This window comes from Taeniopygia guttata, chromosome 10, assembly GCF_048771995.1.
Source record: "Taeniopygia guttata chromosome 10, bTaeGut7.mat, whole genome shotgun sequence".
NCBI classification, from domain to species: domain Eukaryota; kingdom Metazoa; phylum Chordata; class Aves; order Passeriformes; family Estrildidae; genus Taeniopygia; species Taeniopygia guttata.
Window position 1 is genome coordinate 18,779,620 of NC_133035.1, and position 12,737 is coordinate 18,792,356.

Here is a 12,737-nt window from a genome sequence, read left to right on the forward strand (position 1 = left end):
TAAATATACTATGGGAAACCATATCTTTATCTTTATAACAGCAATAAAGTTAGAACAGGGATGTTAACTAAACCAACAGCCACAGATTGACACTGCTCAAAGGACAGCAATGTGGACTTAGCACAGAATGGGCGAAAATGACCCACGTTTGGCTGCTTCTGTGCAAATATTATTTCAAATCAGATGAAACCCCTCTTTTATTTTTGCAGCCACTTTATGAAAGCTCTCCCCACGCCCAGCCCCACTCACCATGAAGCCTGGGGCACAGATGCAGCTGCCAGTGATGCTGTCACAGTCGGCCCCGTTGTGGCAGGGACAGGGCACCTGGCAGCCCTCGCCGTAGTAGCCCACGGGACACGTCTCGTTGCAGTAGAGCCCAGCCCAGCCAGCCTTGCAGCTGCACTCCCCAGACAGAGGATGGCAACTAATGGAGAGACAGATGTTAATGAGATGTGGGCAGGAAGGAAAAACACAGCCCAGAACATTTCAAGTGTCACACTCAGAGCAGGATAAGCCTGGAAGCTCTTTAGGGTGGTGGATATGAGCAGCTGTATAATTTGGGACATGAATAGAGAATCTGGTGCTAAATAGCCCAGCATTTCCAAACATCTGGGAACTGCCACAGCACTGGTTAGTTTACACCTTGAAGTTTATGCTCTTCCATTCTCAAATCAGTGGGACTTGGATTACTGGCATCACCCACACCATTAATCCTTACAAGCTGTAGACAGGTACGTGCTGCACTATTTGGCTGTAATGCAGACAGCTAAAGATGTTCAGGGATAGAACAAGTTCCAGTGGGTGGAGGAATCAAGAGAGCTGTGAAGATAAACCTGAGTTAAAGAGCACAGCATTTCTATTCTATTCTATTCTATTCTATTCTATTCTATTCTATTCTATTCTATTCTATTCTATTCTATTCTATTCTATTCTATTCTATTCTATTATTCTATTCTATTCTATTCTATTCTATTCTATAAATAATGTTGCCAGAAATCCTGTTTTCTTTACTCTCAGAGCAAGAAGAATAGACTTCTGCAAGGTGGGATCTCTCTCTGGGCCTGTCTCCTGTTTTTTTTGTATACCAGAAACAATTTCTTTTTCTTTACGGTTATTTATTGTTATTTATTGTTATTGTCTTGATTCCTCCAGTTTAAGACTGTAGACATGACTGAATGGGTTTTTTTACACCTATAAAATTAATATTGTATATGTTAATTTTCAAGGTAACATCATAAAATGTGATTTCCAACTATGTTTCAGGCAATTTCTGTTAGGAGAGGTTGGTCATATAGTGTTGCAACTAAAAAGGATCAAAATTTTTAAGTGTCAAATGTTTCACCATAAATAGTGTTTTACTGACTAATTAAAACAATTCATCAGCATAACAAACTACCATCCATGACAAAGCAGTCCCTGAAATTACGGTTTTCACAAAACACCTCTTAACATTCAGATGAAAATAACAAAAGCTCATGTTTCCCCCCTGTGTCTATTAATCATTACCTAATAGGAGCAGAAAGCTCAACATTAAAGAAGGATTTTAAAATGAATTTTGTGTTGCTCTCTTTCCACTACTACTACATGTGTCATGTGCTTCCATGAGAACTGCATCTGGTGGGTAAATTAAATCCTTCAAAGGTAATATATGACTAGGACAGTTTGAATCAGACTATGACAATTCGGCAGAAGATACTACACACACTCAGAATTTTTAATCTGAGGTTGGCTCCCTTATCAGCATGGACAGCTTTTCTGCATGGGATACAAGCTATGCATTAAGGGCTAAACCTCATCCTGATGTGCACTAAAACAAGAATCCAAACCAAACAGGCTTCCAGAAGAATCTACTGGAGACAGGGAACTTGGACTCCAAAACAAAGGCCAGTAGAAGTCTGAGGGCATATTTTGACCCATGAAAGCCTTGCCCACATTTCATGGGACTGTGAGCCAGAAAAATCCAGTGCAGATGTTTGGGTCCCTCCAGCCACATAATCTTCCCATTGAAGGAAGGATCCTTTTGTTATCAGCCTGAGCAGACCAGGGTTTTGTTTTTCTCCCAACTCCAAAGCACTTGTTTGACAATGCAGGTGCCTGATGCAGCGTTAACTTCAGGAGGACTGAGATTGAGATGCTTTCCCAAACTGCACAAGGCAGCTGTTCTCTTCCCAATCCTGCCAGGGAATCTTGGCCACCTAACTGACTCTTCTGCCTTCATTATTCCCATTTCTAAAACGATGCCATTCTCCCCTTGGAAATGCTTTCAAGATCTGCAGTTGATATCAATAAATAGTACAATAAATAGTACAACATTTTTCTATTAATTATTTTTTTCTCTCTGGTTTGTATGAACTATTCCACTAATTAAAGTGAGCAGAGTTACATGCTAAATATATTGCAGCTCATGATGTAGAAATAGTGTATGTGTGTGTTTGTTAGGAAGGTTTCTCTTCTGCTGGCATTTGTACAACCACATTCTGGTCAAATTATGTACCTAGATACAGAACAGAGCCAGGAAATTCATCTATCACCCATCCAAACATCCATGTATCCAGACTGCCCAGTTAATTAAATGCTATTTTGGACTGAAGCTGAAATGTTTGAGGCAGAACAAAGCTTGAATAGGAGATGGAAATACAGCTAGAAATTTTTATAAATATCTGTATAATTCCTCCTCTCCTGTTTTGAGTGCACCTTCCCAGGCCATGTAACACTTTTCCAGCAGGGGTCACAGTGCCTGTGAGGCATTTCTCCAGCCCCCAATAAACTGAAATTAATGAACACAATTCCTCTGCAGAAGGATGGCTGAAGGATGGGTGAGAGAATGGGAGGGTTCCAAAAGGATCCCAAAGGCAAACCCACCAACATCTGTTTTCCAAGCCTTGCTGGGAGCAGCGAGGGAACCTCACACTCTTCAAAGAGTTTGGCAGTGTTATCCTTTGTAGTTTGCATCAAATCTTAACTTTTATTTCTTCAACTTTTCTGCATTTCAGGAAGAAGCAGAGTAGAAACCAGAAGTGAACACAGGCAGCCAAGTGTTTCTGTGGCTCCAGGCCAAGCAGAGGTGGATCAGAGCTGGCCACACACACATCAGGGCTGACAAGGAAAGGGTTCCAGGGCTCCTGCTGCACTTTGAAATCTACTGTGCAATCCGTGGCTTTTCAGCCACATTTACAGCAATAGAAGATTTATTTTAAAATTTTTTATTAGCTGAACTGAAAAGCATAAGGGCATTTTTGACCTTTAAATTTTTTAAGCATCTAATTTTGAGGAAGTCTGAAGAAAGCAGGTAAATTTCTCAAGACAAATTAAAAGTGTTTTAGACAGCGCAGTCTGTTCCAAATTCTGAATTTGTTATCCACACATCTTTCAGCCAAAGCAACACCTTCCCAGTGAATTTTCTGTTTTTCTCATTATACAGCAGCACTAGTCCTCTCATTCTTGTTATCAGCAGCCTAATCTTAATTTTACAGTATTTTCTGTTCTATGGTGTCCACACTATATCCAGTCTCCCTCACTAAAAAGCCTCTTGTTTTAAAGCAGTGCCCACAGTGAGGCTGCAGGGCTGCTCCTTCAGCCTTGTCCAGCACATGATTGACTCAGATCAAGGCAGAACTCCATGGAAGCTCCATGGGGTTTGGTCCTGCCCATCTTGCCGGTATTGAGGCAGCAACTGGAGCCTCTGGAGATCTGCCCATTCAATTTGCCTCTGAACCAGTGGCTTCCTTCCTTCTCACATCTCTGACCTGGGGCACATGGCTCCCCAGGCTGGCTCCACAGCAGTGCTCAGGAAGGGTGGGTGCCCAGGGCTACTCCAGCTGCTCATTTCCCTCCCTGCCTGACAGAAGAACAGGATTATTCCCTTCCAGCTATTGTAAGCTGTCTTAACATGGACTTTTTGCAGAGGGGAGTTTTTTACAGGGGTATCCTTTCCAGTGGAAGGACAGTCCAAGTCACCACCACATTCTAAATCACCTAATTGTGGGGTTGTTCAAAGTCCTGTACAAAGTGCCTTTCAGTGTGCTTTGGTGCAGAAATTATTGGATGGCGTCCTTCAGTCATTACCATGCTGGAGGTTAGACTAGATGATCACTCTGATCTCTTCAGACATTAAAATAGATAGATCTATGAAAATGGAAAAGCTGATTGTGTATTTCCTACTGTTCCTCCTCAGCTACTCCTCAAAGCCCTCAGAACTTTCCATTCCAGTCAACTCTCCAATAACCAGATCAAATGAGACAAATCCAGGGACAGGAGTTTCCTTCACCTTCTACAAGTGTTTAATAATTACACTTGGGGATCACAACAAGTAGCCAAGACCTTAAACTGCTCCTGGGGAAAACAGATGGCTGTGAATAAATAAATCACTTTGGAAGAGCCCAGTTTCAGTACAAACACTCAGGGAGGAATGGGAAGAGGTGGGTGGGCAGAGAAATGCACTTTATGGGACTGGTTAAACAATCAGCACAAAGATTTGTTCAGAATATGGAGTGCCTTTGGAAAAGTGGAGCTGAAATCCCATGGATGAATGAAAGAACATTTACTGACCTACAGCTTGCTGGTATCTCTTTGTTCCATAACAGCAGTGATAAGATGTAGGAAAAAGGGAGATTTTATCAACAGAGTGACCAGACTCATTTATTAAGGAACCAGAGATTCCATCTCAGCAGAGGATGCTGCAAGGGACGCTGACGGAGCAGTGTTGGGAGGGAAGGAATGAAATGTTCCCATCAGACAGCAAGCAGGCACAGGAGGGTGTGTAGGAATGACCACATGCCCGAAAAAGAGCTGGGAGAGGATTCAATCCTCCCCCTTTCTGAGCTCTCTCAAACCTCTCTGAGACCTCTTCTTTTCTCACAGCTGGAAGGTGCAAGTTTGTTCTTTCAGGAAAGATCCTCTGGCAAACTCACAGAGCAGGTAGTTCTGAGTAACACAGGGTGAATTCTTCCACCCTCCAACCCGCAGTCTTACCTCACCTGAAAATCTCTTTATGAATTGAGCACGTAGCCGAGAAACTGCAGCCAAGCTCAGCCTTGCCTGTGGCCTGCAGTCCTTCCCCTCTATTTCTACCTTTATGGAAACAAACAGGTTTCTGCAGGCTCAGGAGGGGTGAAGACACAAGTCAGCTGCTGCCCACGAGCATATTCTCACCCTCCTGTACACCTGAAGTACAGTTTACACAGAGGAGCAACTCAGCGTGGATTTACCACATCACTGCAGGTGCTGCAGTGATGAGACATGTAGGAATTCATCCCTCAGCTCACTCTGCAGTAATTCCTGAGGCATCCCCCAACACAGAACTAACCTTTTGTGTTAATGTGCATCTCATGCCTCAGGGATGGTATTTTTGCAGTGATTTCATGATACACAACATAATCAGAAGCGAAGGAAGACTCTTGTACAGAGCTCCCTGGGAGCCTCCAACCCTTTGGATCCTGGCTGTCAAACCCAATTGTGCTGGAGCTCTCTTGCTGCACAGGAGTTGTATCACCACAATTACAAGTTTTAAATAATCCATTGTGAGCTCTGACTTTCAGTTAAGCAAAGCCTCACCACTCACAGCTGAATTCACAAGGAAAATCAACTGTTTATTTCCAGGACTGAGACAAATAGGGTCTATCTCAAGTGCCCAGAGAGACTTGCCTGAAGTGTTTGTGTGTATGTCCGTGTGTGCACACAAACAAGGTGCCATTTCTTGCATACATAATTGAGTGTATTTCTATTTTAGCAGCAGCAAGATGGCAAGGTGGGTTTGTCAGAATCAGCAGGACAGTCAGGTCCCCACCTGTCTGGTTCCAAACTGAAGAATGTCTATCAAGGGCATTTTTGCCTGGGCATCAATTATCTCCACTTCCCCCTGAAGCCTACACAACCCTAAATTGGCTCTTCCTGCTGAACAGCAATGGGTAGGAAAAGGAGGGAATCCAGTGGGAGCTGAGGGGCTCAGCACTGTGCAGGTAAGGAAATGTGGCTCCAGAACATCAGACAGCTCAGGCTGAGGGTTTGGATGTCCAGGCTCCCTTTACTGCAAGTCAGGGAGTGAGGATTCTCCAAACAGCAATTCCAGAAGTCAGTAAACAAGACAAGGAGCTACTTAAGGTAACAAAGAGGATAATAGGAAAGAGTCTTAAATTTTTCCTTATTTTCACAGTTTGCAAAACTTATTCAAGCCTGCAATGGAAGAGTAAATTCAAAGTGCTCAAGTCTGTTTGTGGCTCTGTCTCATAGTAAAGAGAACCTCAAGAATCAGATATTTAAAAAAGCAAAAAAGGGAATAAAACATCAAACTCTGACCTTTTAAGTGAGTCTCATTTCATTGTAGGTCTAATTCCCTGATATTTATTTTCCTGAATATTTTCCACATACACAAAGAGAATGAAGAGCAAAAATGGGTTCGCATGAGGAGTCTATTTTGACAATGTCAACCATGTTATAGTTGCACAGACTGACTCAGGGATATTGATTTCAGTCTATTTATACATCTGCCGCAAGTGTTTCCAACAAGGTAATTTGCCACGAGACATCAGCTGAAGCAAATTAGGTTTCATGTTGAAAGTCCCCTTGCTGTCTATAGATCTAACAAGCAAACCCATGTCATAAAAAAGAGGGCAAGTGTTGGATTTGAGTAAATATATATCTATTTTTTAAACTTCAGTGGGTTATTATCCACACATATGATCATCACCTGGTGGTTCTTATGCCTAGAGGTTTTACAGGATAAAGCTGTATGTCAGGCTGTTTCAGGTGTTACCAGAACTGTTAACAGATACATGCTTTGTATCTGGCTGGACTGAGGCTAATGGTTCCAAACCTGAGGTCATTTAAATCAAAATTTTGCAAACCAGAGAAAATCTCTGTGTTTGCACTTAAAACTAAAGAGAAAAGGACAGTAGCTGTAGTTAACTGAATTTTTTCCCAACGCTTTTATTGGCCCAGTCCCTGCACTAGAATATTACATGAGGTACATACCTGAGGGTGTTGGTAATATTGCAGGGGCATCTCTTGTTGCATTTGAGGCCATAGAAGCCTTCAGGACACATCCTTTCCTGGCAGTGGATGCCCTTGAAGCCAGGGTCACAGATGCAGGCCCCGTTGACGTGGTAGCACTTGGCGCCGTTCTGGCAGGCGCAGGTCTGCGCGCACTGGAAGCCGTAGGTGCCGATGGGACACTCCTCCTGGCACCTGCCATGGCACGGGACATGGCATCCAGTCACATCCACAGTCTCAGCAGGACATTGCTTTTACACAGGAACCTCTTTGTTCATGAGTTAAATACCAAGCAGAGCAATTATTGCTCATTTATGGAAGTAACTGAACTGATGGTATCACTGGAGTGATGGGGTATCTTGGGCATGCAAATTACTGCTGGGAGAAACTGCATTCATCCTTGCCCAATTATATCCTGCCAAATTTGCATTAATTCATATTACCTTCATTCACAAGATGCATTCTTCTTTCCTGGACCTTGACAACTGTGTTCATCAATCGTAAGAAAGTGATAGGCAATTTTATTATAAAACCCCTCACCTGCTTGACTTTTCTTTATCACAGGAGGACTGTGCACCTCCCTTGAAAGCACATGGCACTCTCAGTGATGAGGAGGGTTAAAAGGGAAAGTGTATTTAGCAATACTGAGCAAAATGTTCTCCAGCAATGTTTTAGTTTTACTTGCCCTCTTTGTTGACATTGCATCAGTTTTATACCAACTAGGAGAAAAGAAACCCCTTTGTGTTTTGTGTGTGTTCTGAGTAACTAGAAGCTTAAATTTGCTTTTCTTCTCCTACTCCAGGGTAGCTAAGTAGTATAAAATCTCAATAAAAATCACTTTCATGCTCCTTAGTGGAGAATCTTCTTAAAAATTGCCAACATTTTAATATTTGATCTACATACAATTGGAACCTGCAAACACTTTACACAGATTGTTTTAAATTGCACCTTCCATGCACTGTTAAAAATATCTCCCTACTTGGATATGTTCTGAGATCTGCCAAAAAGTCTGTTTCCTTGTCCTACACAACCAATTTAAGAGTTCAGATTATTTCCTACTTGGAAAAGCTCAGCTAAGGTCCTGAAGAAAGCAACTGATTGTGTGCTTGACATAATTCAGTGGTTTCAGAATTCTGCAATGAGTCAGTACCACAGTTTACATGATCCACCGTGAAATACAGATAGGCCTTTTCAGTTAATAAAAACAGAAAAAGAAGCCCAGAAAAGCCCAATTCCCTTATCACATGGATGCCAGGCATTGGAAATTGCCTATCAGCATTAATTTAAGCCTGAGCATTGATTAAAGTGTATACTGTAAACTCAGTGGATGGAGGCAATTGTTAAATGTCTTTCTGCAGGTCATTTCACAGCTGGCAGGTGAGAGTTAATATAATGATCAGTAATAAAAGATTAATGTGTGATGCAAGCCAGGCAAAACTGCAATGAACACAGGCAGTATATAAGAAGGGCATTACTTTTGCAGCTTCAGATTATCACGTTTTACTAAAAATAAATGAACACAGCAAAGGGGCTGGCTGGTGATTTAATTCCAGCAGGCACTGACACAGTTGCTGGTCGCAAATCTGAGTTGAGGAGTTCATACAAGACTCAAAGTGAGAGGAGTTTGGGACAAAGAGGGAAAGAGTCTGGAGAGGCACCAGAGAGAGACAGAGCCCTGCTGCTCCCAGGGGGTTCAGCTGCAAAGGAAAGAGCCAGCAAAGAATGGGAACAGTGGGGCTGGAACATTCCCAGCAAATGAAATGCAAGGAGGAACAATGAAGCTCCTCATGTCCCCGCTGCTGCACAGACCCTGAGTGAGCAGAGAGCTCTGAGCTCCACGGGGTGAACTCTTAGTCAATAGTGCACTGTATCATTCTATATTTATAGAAGATGAAGCATTACCTAGCAGGGAGAAAAGCATCTGGAAATGAAATATTGACGACCCAATCCATTTACATAATTAGCCTTTTTCTACTAACAATTTAACCAACTTATTTATTTGGAGATCAAGCAGCTACCTCTAATGAATTTTATACAAAGAATACTAATAATGACTCCTCTGGAACATGAGAATAATCACAGCAGGAATTAGCTTTCTACTTAAACATCTTTCCTTTGCAACATATCAATCTAATGTGTCCATAGCACCATTAACAACCAGATACATTGTTCAATTAAATTACAAAATGAGCTGCTAAGCCCTAGTTATGTTTCTTGTTTAATTTACATTGCTTTCTGCCTATCTGGGGAGATTCGTATTATAATATCCACTGAACTTTAATATGTACCATAATTATTTGGGTTGGGATAGGATAATATGGCTGTCACCTGTAGAATTAATGGAAGCAATTTCACAATATATTAAACAGAAGACAGCATGCTTAACAGATGAACTTAGTACATGCTCCTACATTTTCCCCCCACAATTTTCCTTTTTGGAGGAATAATGCTGTGGAGTTTTTTAGGCTGTCCTTTTTGTTTTGAAACAATGATCACGTTTATGTAGCACAGACAAATATGAAAAGCCATCCAAAATGCACTAACATGGAGATAAGAGCTACAAGTACAAACACAACAAGAGGAGAGTAAATCTGCCCGTATATTTCTAATAAACGTGAGATTTATGCTGTTAAGATTCAATCTTTCGATTTAAGGGCAATATAGAAAACAAAACTAAACCAGCATGTTCACTTTTCCTGTGAGCCACTCAATTCTGAAACACTCCATTCTCAGCTTCTAACTGTGCTCCTGCTATTATTCCTTTCCAGTTTGTAAAACACACATTTCCATGACAGATCCAGTCATTTCTGTGAACACAAAGCATCCTGCAGTTATTAACAGTGCTGCCAATTTCCTAGAGATTTAGTGCAGTGCCACTCTTGGAAAACAGGTAGGGAACAAAAGTGTGGCAATTACACTCACACAGACCTTTATGACCATTTCATCTCTACAGATATTTATCTAACTCTGTGTTATTATCTTCTGCACATGATGATGAACTGTAGCTTTATATAGTACTTATTGACAATTTAAAGATGATAGTAGGTAAAATGCATTTATGTATTTATTGCTGTTATTCACAGTATCTGTCATTACTAAGATTTTTTTCAATGCCTTGTAAAATGTTAAAACAGGCAGTGTTTTGTTGTTCAGCAGATTCTCCTGCTCTTCTTTTTGCTGGGACAGTAAAACAGCTGCAGATGCAGAGTGTAAAACAGACTCTGAGCTAAACTGGAGCTGCCTGCTCTGTCCCATTGTCCCTGTGGTGTGAGCAAAAACCCAAGGAAAGCCATTCAGACTCTTTAAAGACCTCGTCCCTCACTGAAATCAGTGGGGCCCCAGGCAGGTGAGGCAGGTGTGTGCTCAGAACAAACCAGTTCAGCCAGTACAAACCAGGGCTGCCCAGCCCAAGAGAGCAGCAGAACTGCAGCTGGACACAAGAGGCCTGAGGTTTCCCCTCCCTTATAGGAGGGGGATTAAAGGCTGAGAGATGAACATGTTCTAACCTTCCAGGAACCTGTTGGAAAGATGGGAATTTATAGGCTAATCCAGTTTTACCCTGCTGCAGCAGAGCTTTCCTAACTGCCTGTTTACCTTTTCAATCCTGTTCTCATTCATCCTTTCACACACCTGCATTTCTGCTCTCCTGCCTCTCCTCTCAGCATCTTTTACTTCACTGCTCTGGGATGGGGAAGGTGAGCCATTGCCAAGTTTTGCTTGGATGCAGGTCCAGAGTGTGACATTCTTTTCCATTTCTCCCAGCTGATTCTGCCTTATTTTTTTACTGTCTCCCTTCCCAAGTTATGTCTCTCTTTGGTGTCCAAATCTCTCTCCCTTTTATCCAAGTTCAGATCTCCGAGTCCACACTCCTTTTGCTCAAGGACAACCCCTGTGAGCTCCTGCCATGTCTTCCCTGAGGTGCCTCCTCTGCCCAGTCTCTCCCTGAGTTGCCCTCTCAGCAGTAAAATCCTCTTCCCATCTCCTTTCCTCATTCCCAACAGGGATGCAAGCTGCTGGCTGGGAGCTCCCGAAAGCTCCAACTCTTGATTGGACTGATCCATCTACAGCCAGGAATCCATCAGGGTGTGCAACAACCAAATGAGGAGAGCAAGAGAGGCTCTGCCAGCCTCCCCCAGCATGGATTCAAGTGTGGTCCCCACTATAAAGTCCCAGGCTGTACTTTTCCCCTTCAGTGGAAAAGTCTCCACAAAGACAGAAAGAGAAACAGGAATTATATGGTACCACATGTCTGGGAACAATCTCCAGATGGAGAATGGGGAAGAGAGGCACACTGATGTCTTCTTCTCTAAATTACTTGGAAATAATTAGTATTTCCTCCATATTCAACCCCATGCAAACCCTGACATAAACTCCAATTATAACTGTCCATAAAATGGAAACTGAGAAGCTCCATGTGTAATGGGAAGGAGCAGCCTTCTGACCCTCCCACAGGGCTGAGGGTTGGATGCTTGTGCTACAACGACCTGCTGATTATTCAGTGAGGGCAGAGATGAGAAATTCCAATGAGTTTTGTTGCATAAAAGTATAATTGCAGCATATGTCAGTATAGAGCTAATAAAAAAGGGAATATAGAGGAGAAAGTGCTTTAGAATAGCATCCACTGGTGAGCTGTGCATTTCTGCAAACCCTGGTGCCACAGGGTTTGCCCCACGCAAAGTGCTCCTGAGAGCTGCTTTAAGTGCATTTCCCACCCTTTGTTAGCCAGGATTAGCTGCGGGCTAAGGCAGCACGTGCTGCAATCCCTCATTGACTTTGCTGTGTAGTCATTTTGCTGAATCCATGACACCTTGGTAAAACAATATTATCATCTGCTCTGATCGATTCATGGGTGAAGGCTCTCGTTTATAAATTTTGAGGATTTATCACCTTTTGCTGGTGGCTGAGATGGATCAGTGCTACAGCAACACAGAAGAATGAAGGAGACATTAAACTGCAGCATTGCTTACTCTTGAGGATATTAATTTGTATAAAGATAGTTCATTTACATATCTTGTAAACATGTAATGCTCTCTATTAAATTTATCACTGTAAATATCTAAATTAAATTTAATCCATTAAATTTTAAAAGTTATATTAAAACCCCCTGTAAATGGAGAGCATTGCCAATAAAAAGTAATAACATTGCCACATTTATATTGCTTGAAGTGCTTCAGAAGGATGAACCTAATTGGAGCAATAGAAACATAACACCATTTTTCAGGGAGGAAGATTGTCCTAGAAGGGATATAAATATTGACAGTCTGTGGTTAACATGAAAGGCTTTGGGGGTTGATTTTTACCTGTCTCCTATATAGCCAGCTGTACACAGGCATTTTCCTGTCACGGGGTCACAGTGCCCTCCGTTGTGGCATGGACAGTCCTGGCTGCAGTTAATTCCAAAGGTTCCAGGAGGACAAGGCTGTGCACACACCAACCCCTGGTAAGGTTGCAGAAAGAGCAATATTTCAGTCAACATTCATAATGCAATAAATTTCTCTATGCAGCTTGTAATTTTATTGTCCTTCTTGCTAAAACTAGATGTAAGTGTAGTAGCAGTATTTTATCTGCATAAGATGTGCTAAAGACAGTCTGAAAACTCTGCTACCACAGTAAATGCCTGCCTGGCCTGACTCCAGAAGGGATTTTTCTCACCACTGCACACTCAGGGATAATTCTCTTCCTTGGATCTCCCCCACAAACTGCATCTGGGCTTGCACTGCCCCTCGAACAGCCACATGAAGATGTGGGAG

At 42.2% G+C, this 12,737-nt stretch overlaps 1 protein-coding gene across 11 annotated transcripts in view; it reads right to left on the reverse strand.

The window, feature by feature from the left end:
* MEGF11 (multiple EGF like domains 11) overlaps positions 1-12,737 on the reverse strand; it is a 253,415-nt gene that overhangs the window by 73,328 nt on the left and 167,350 nt on the right. For all 11 annotated transcript variants that reach the window (XR_012057601.1, XR_012057600.1, XM_030281844.4 and 8 more), the window contains 3 exons: positions 12,288-12,424; positions 6,970-7,182; positions 250-424 (listed from right to left, as the gene is read on the reverse strand). Coding sequence is in view for 9 of the 11 variants with exons in the window: in XM_030281844.4 (XP_030137704.2) it covers positions 250-424; positions 6,970-7,182; positions 12,288-12,424 (525 nt within the window). In the remaining 2 variants the exon portion in view is untranslated. The remainder of the gene's footprint in view (positions 1-249; positions 425-6,969; positions 7,183-12,287; positions 12,425-12,737) is intronic.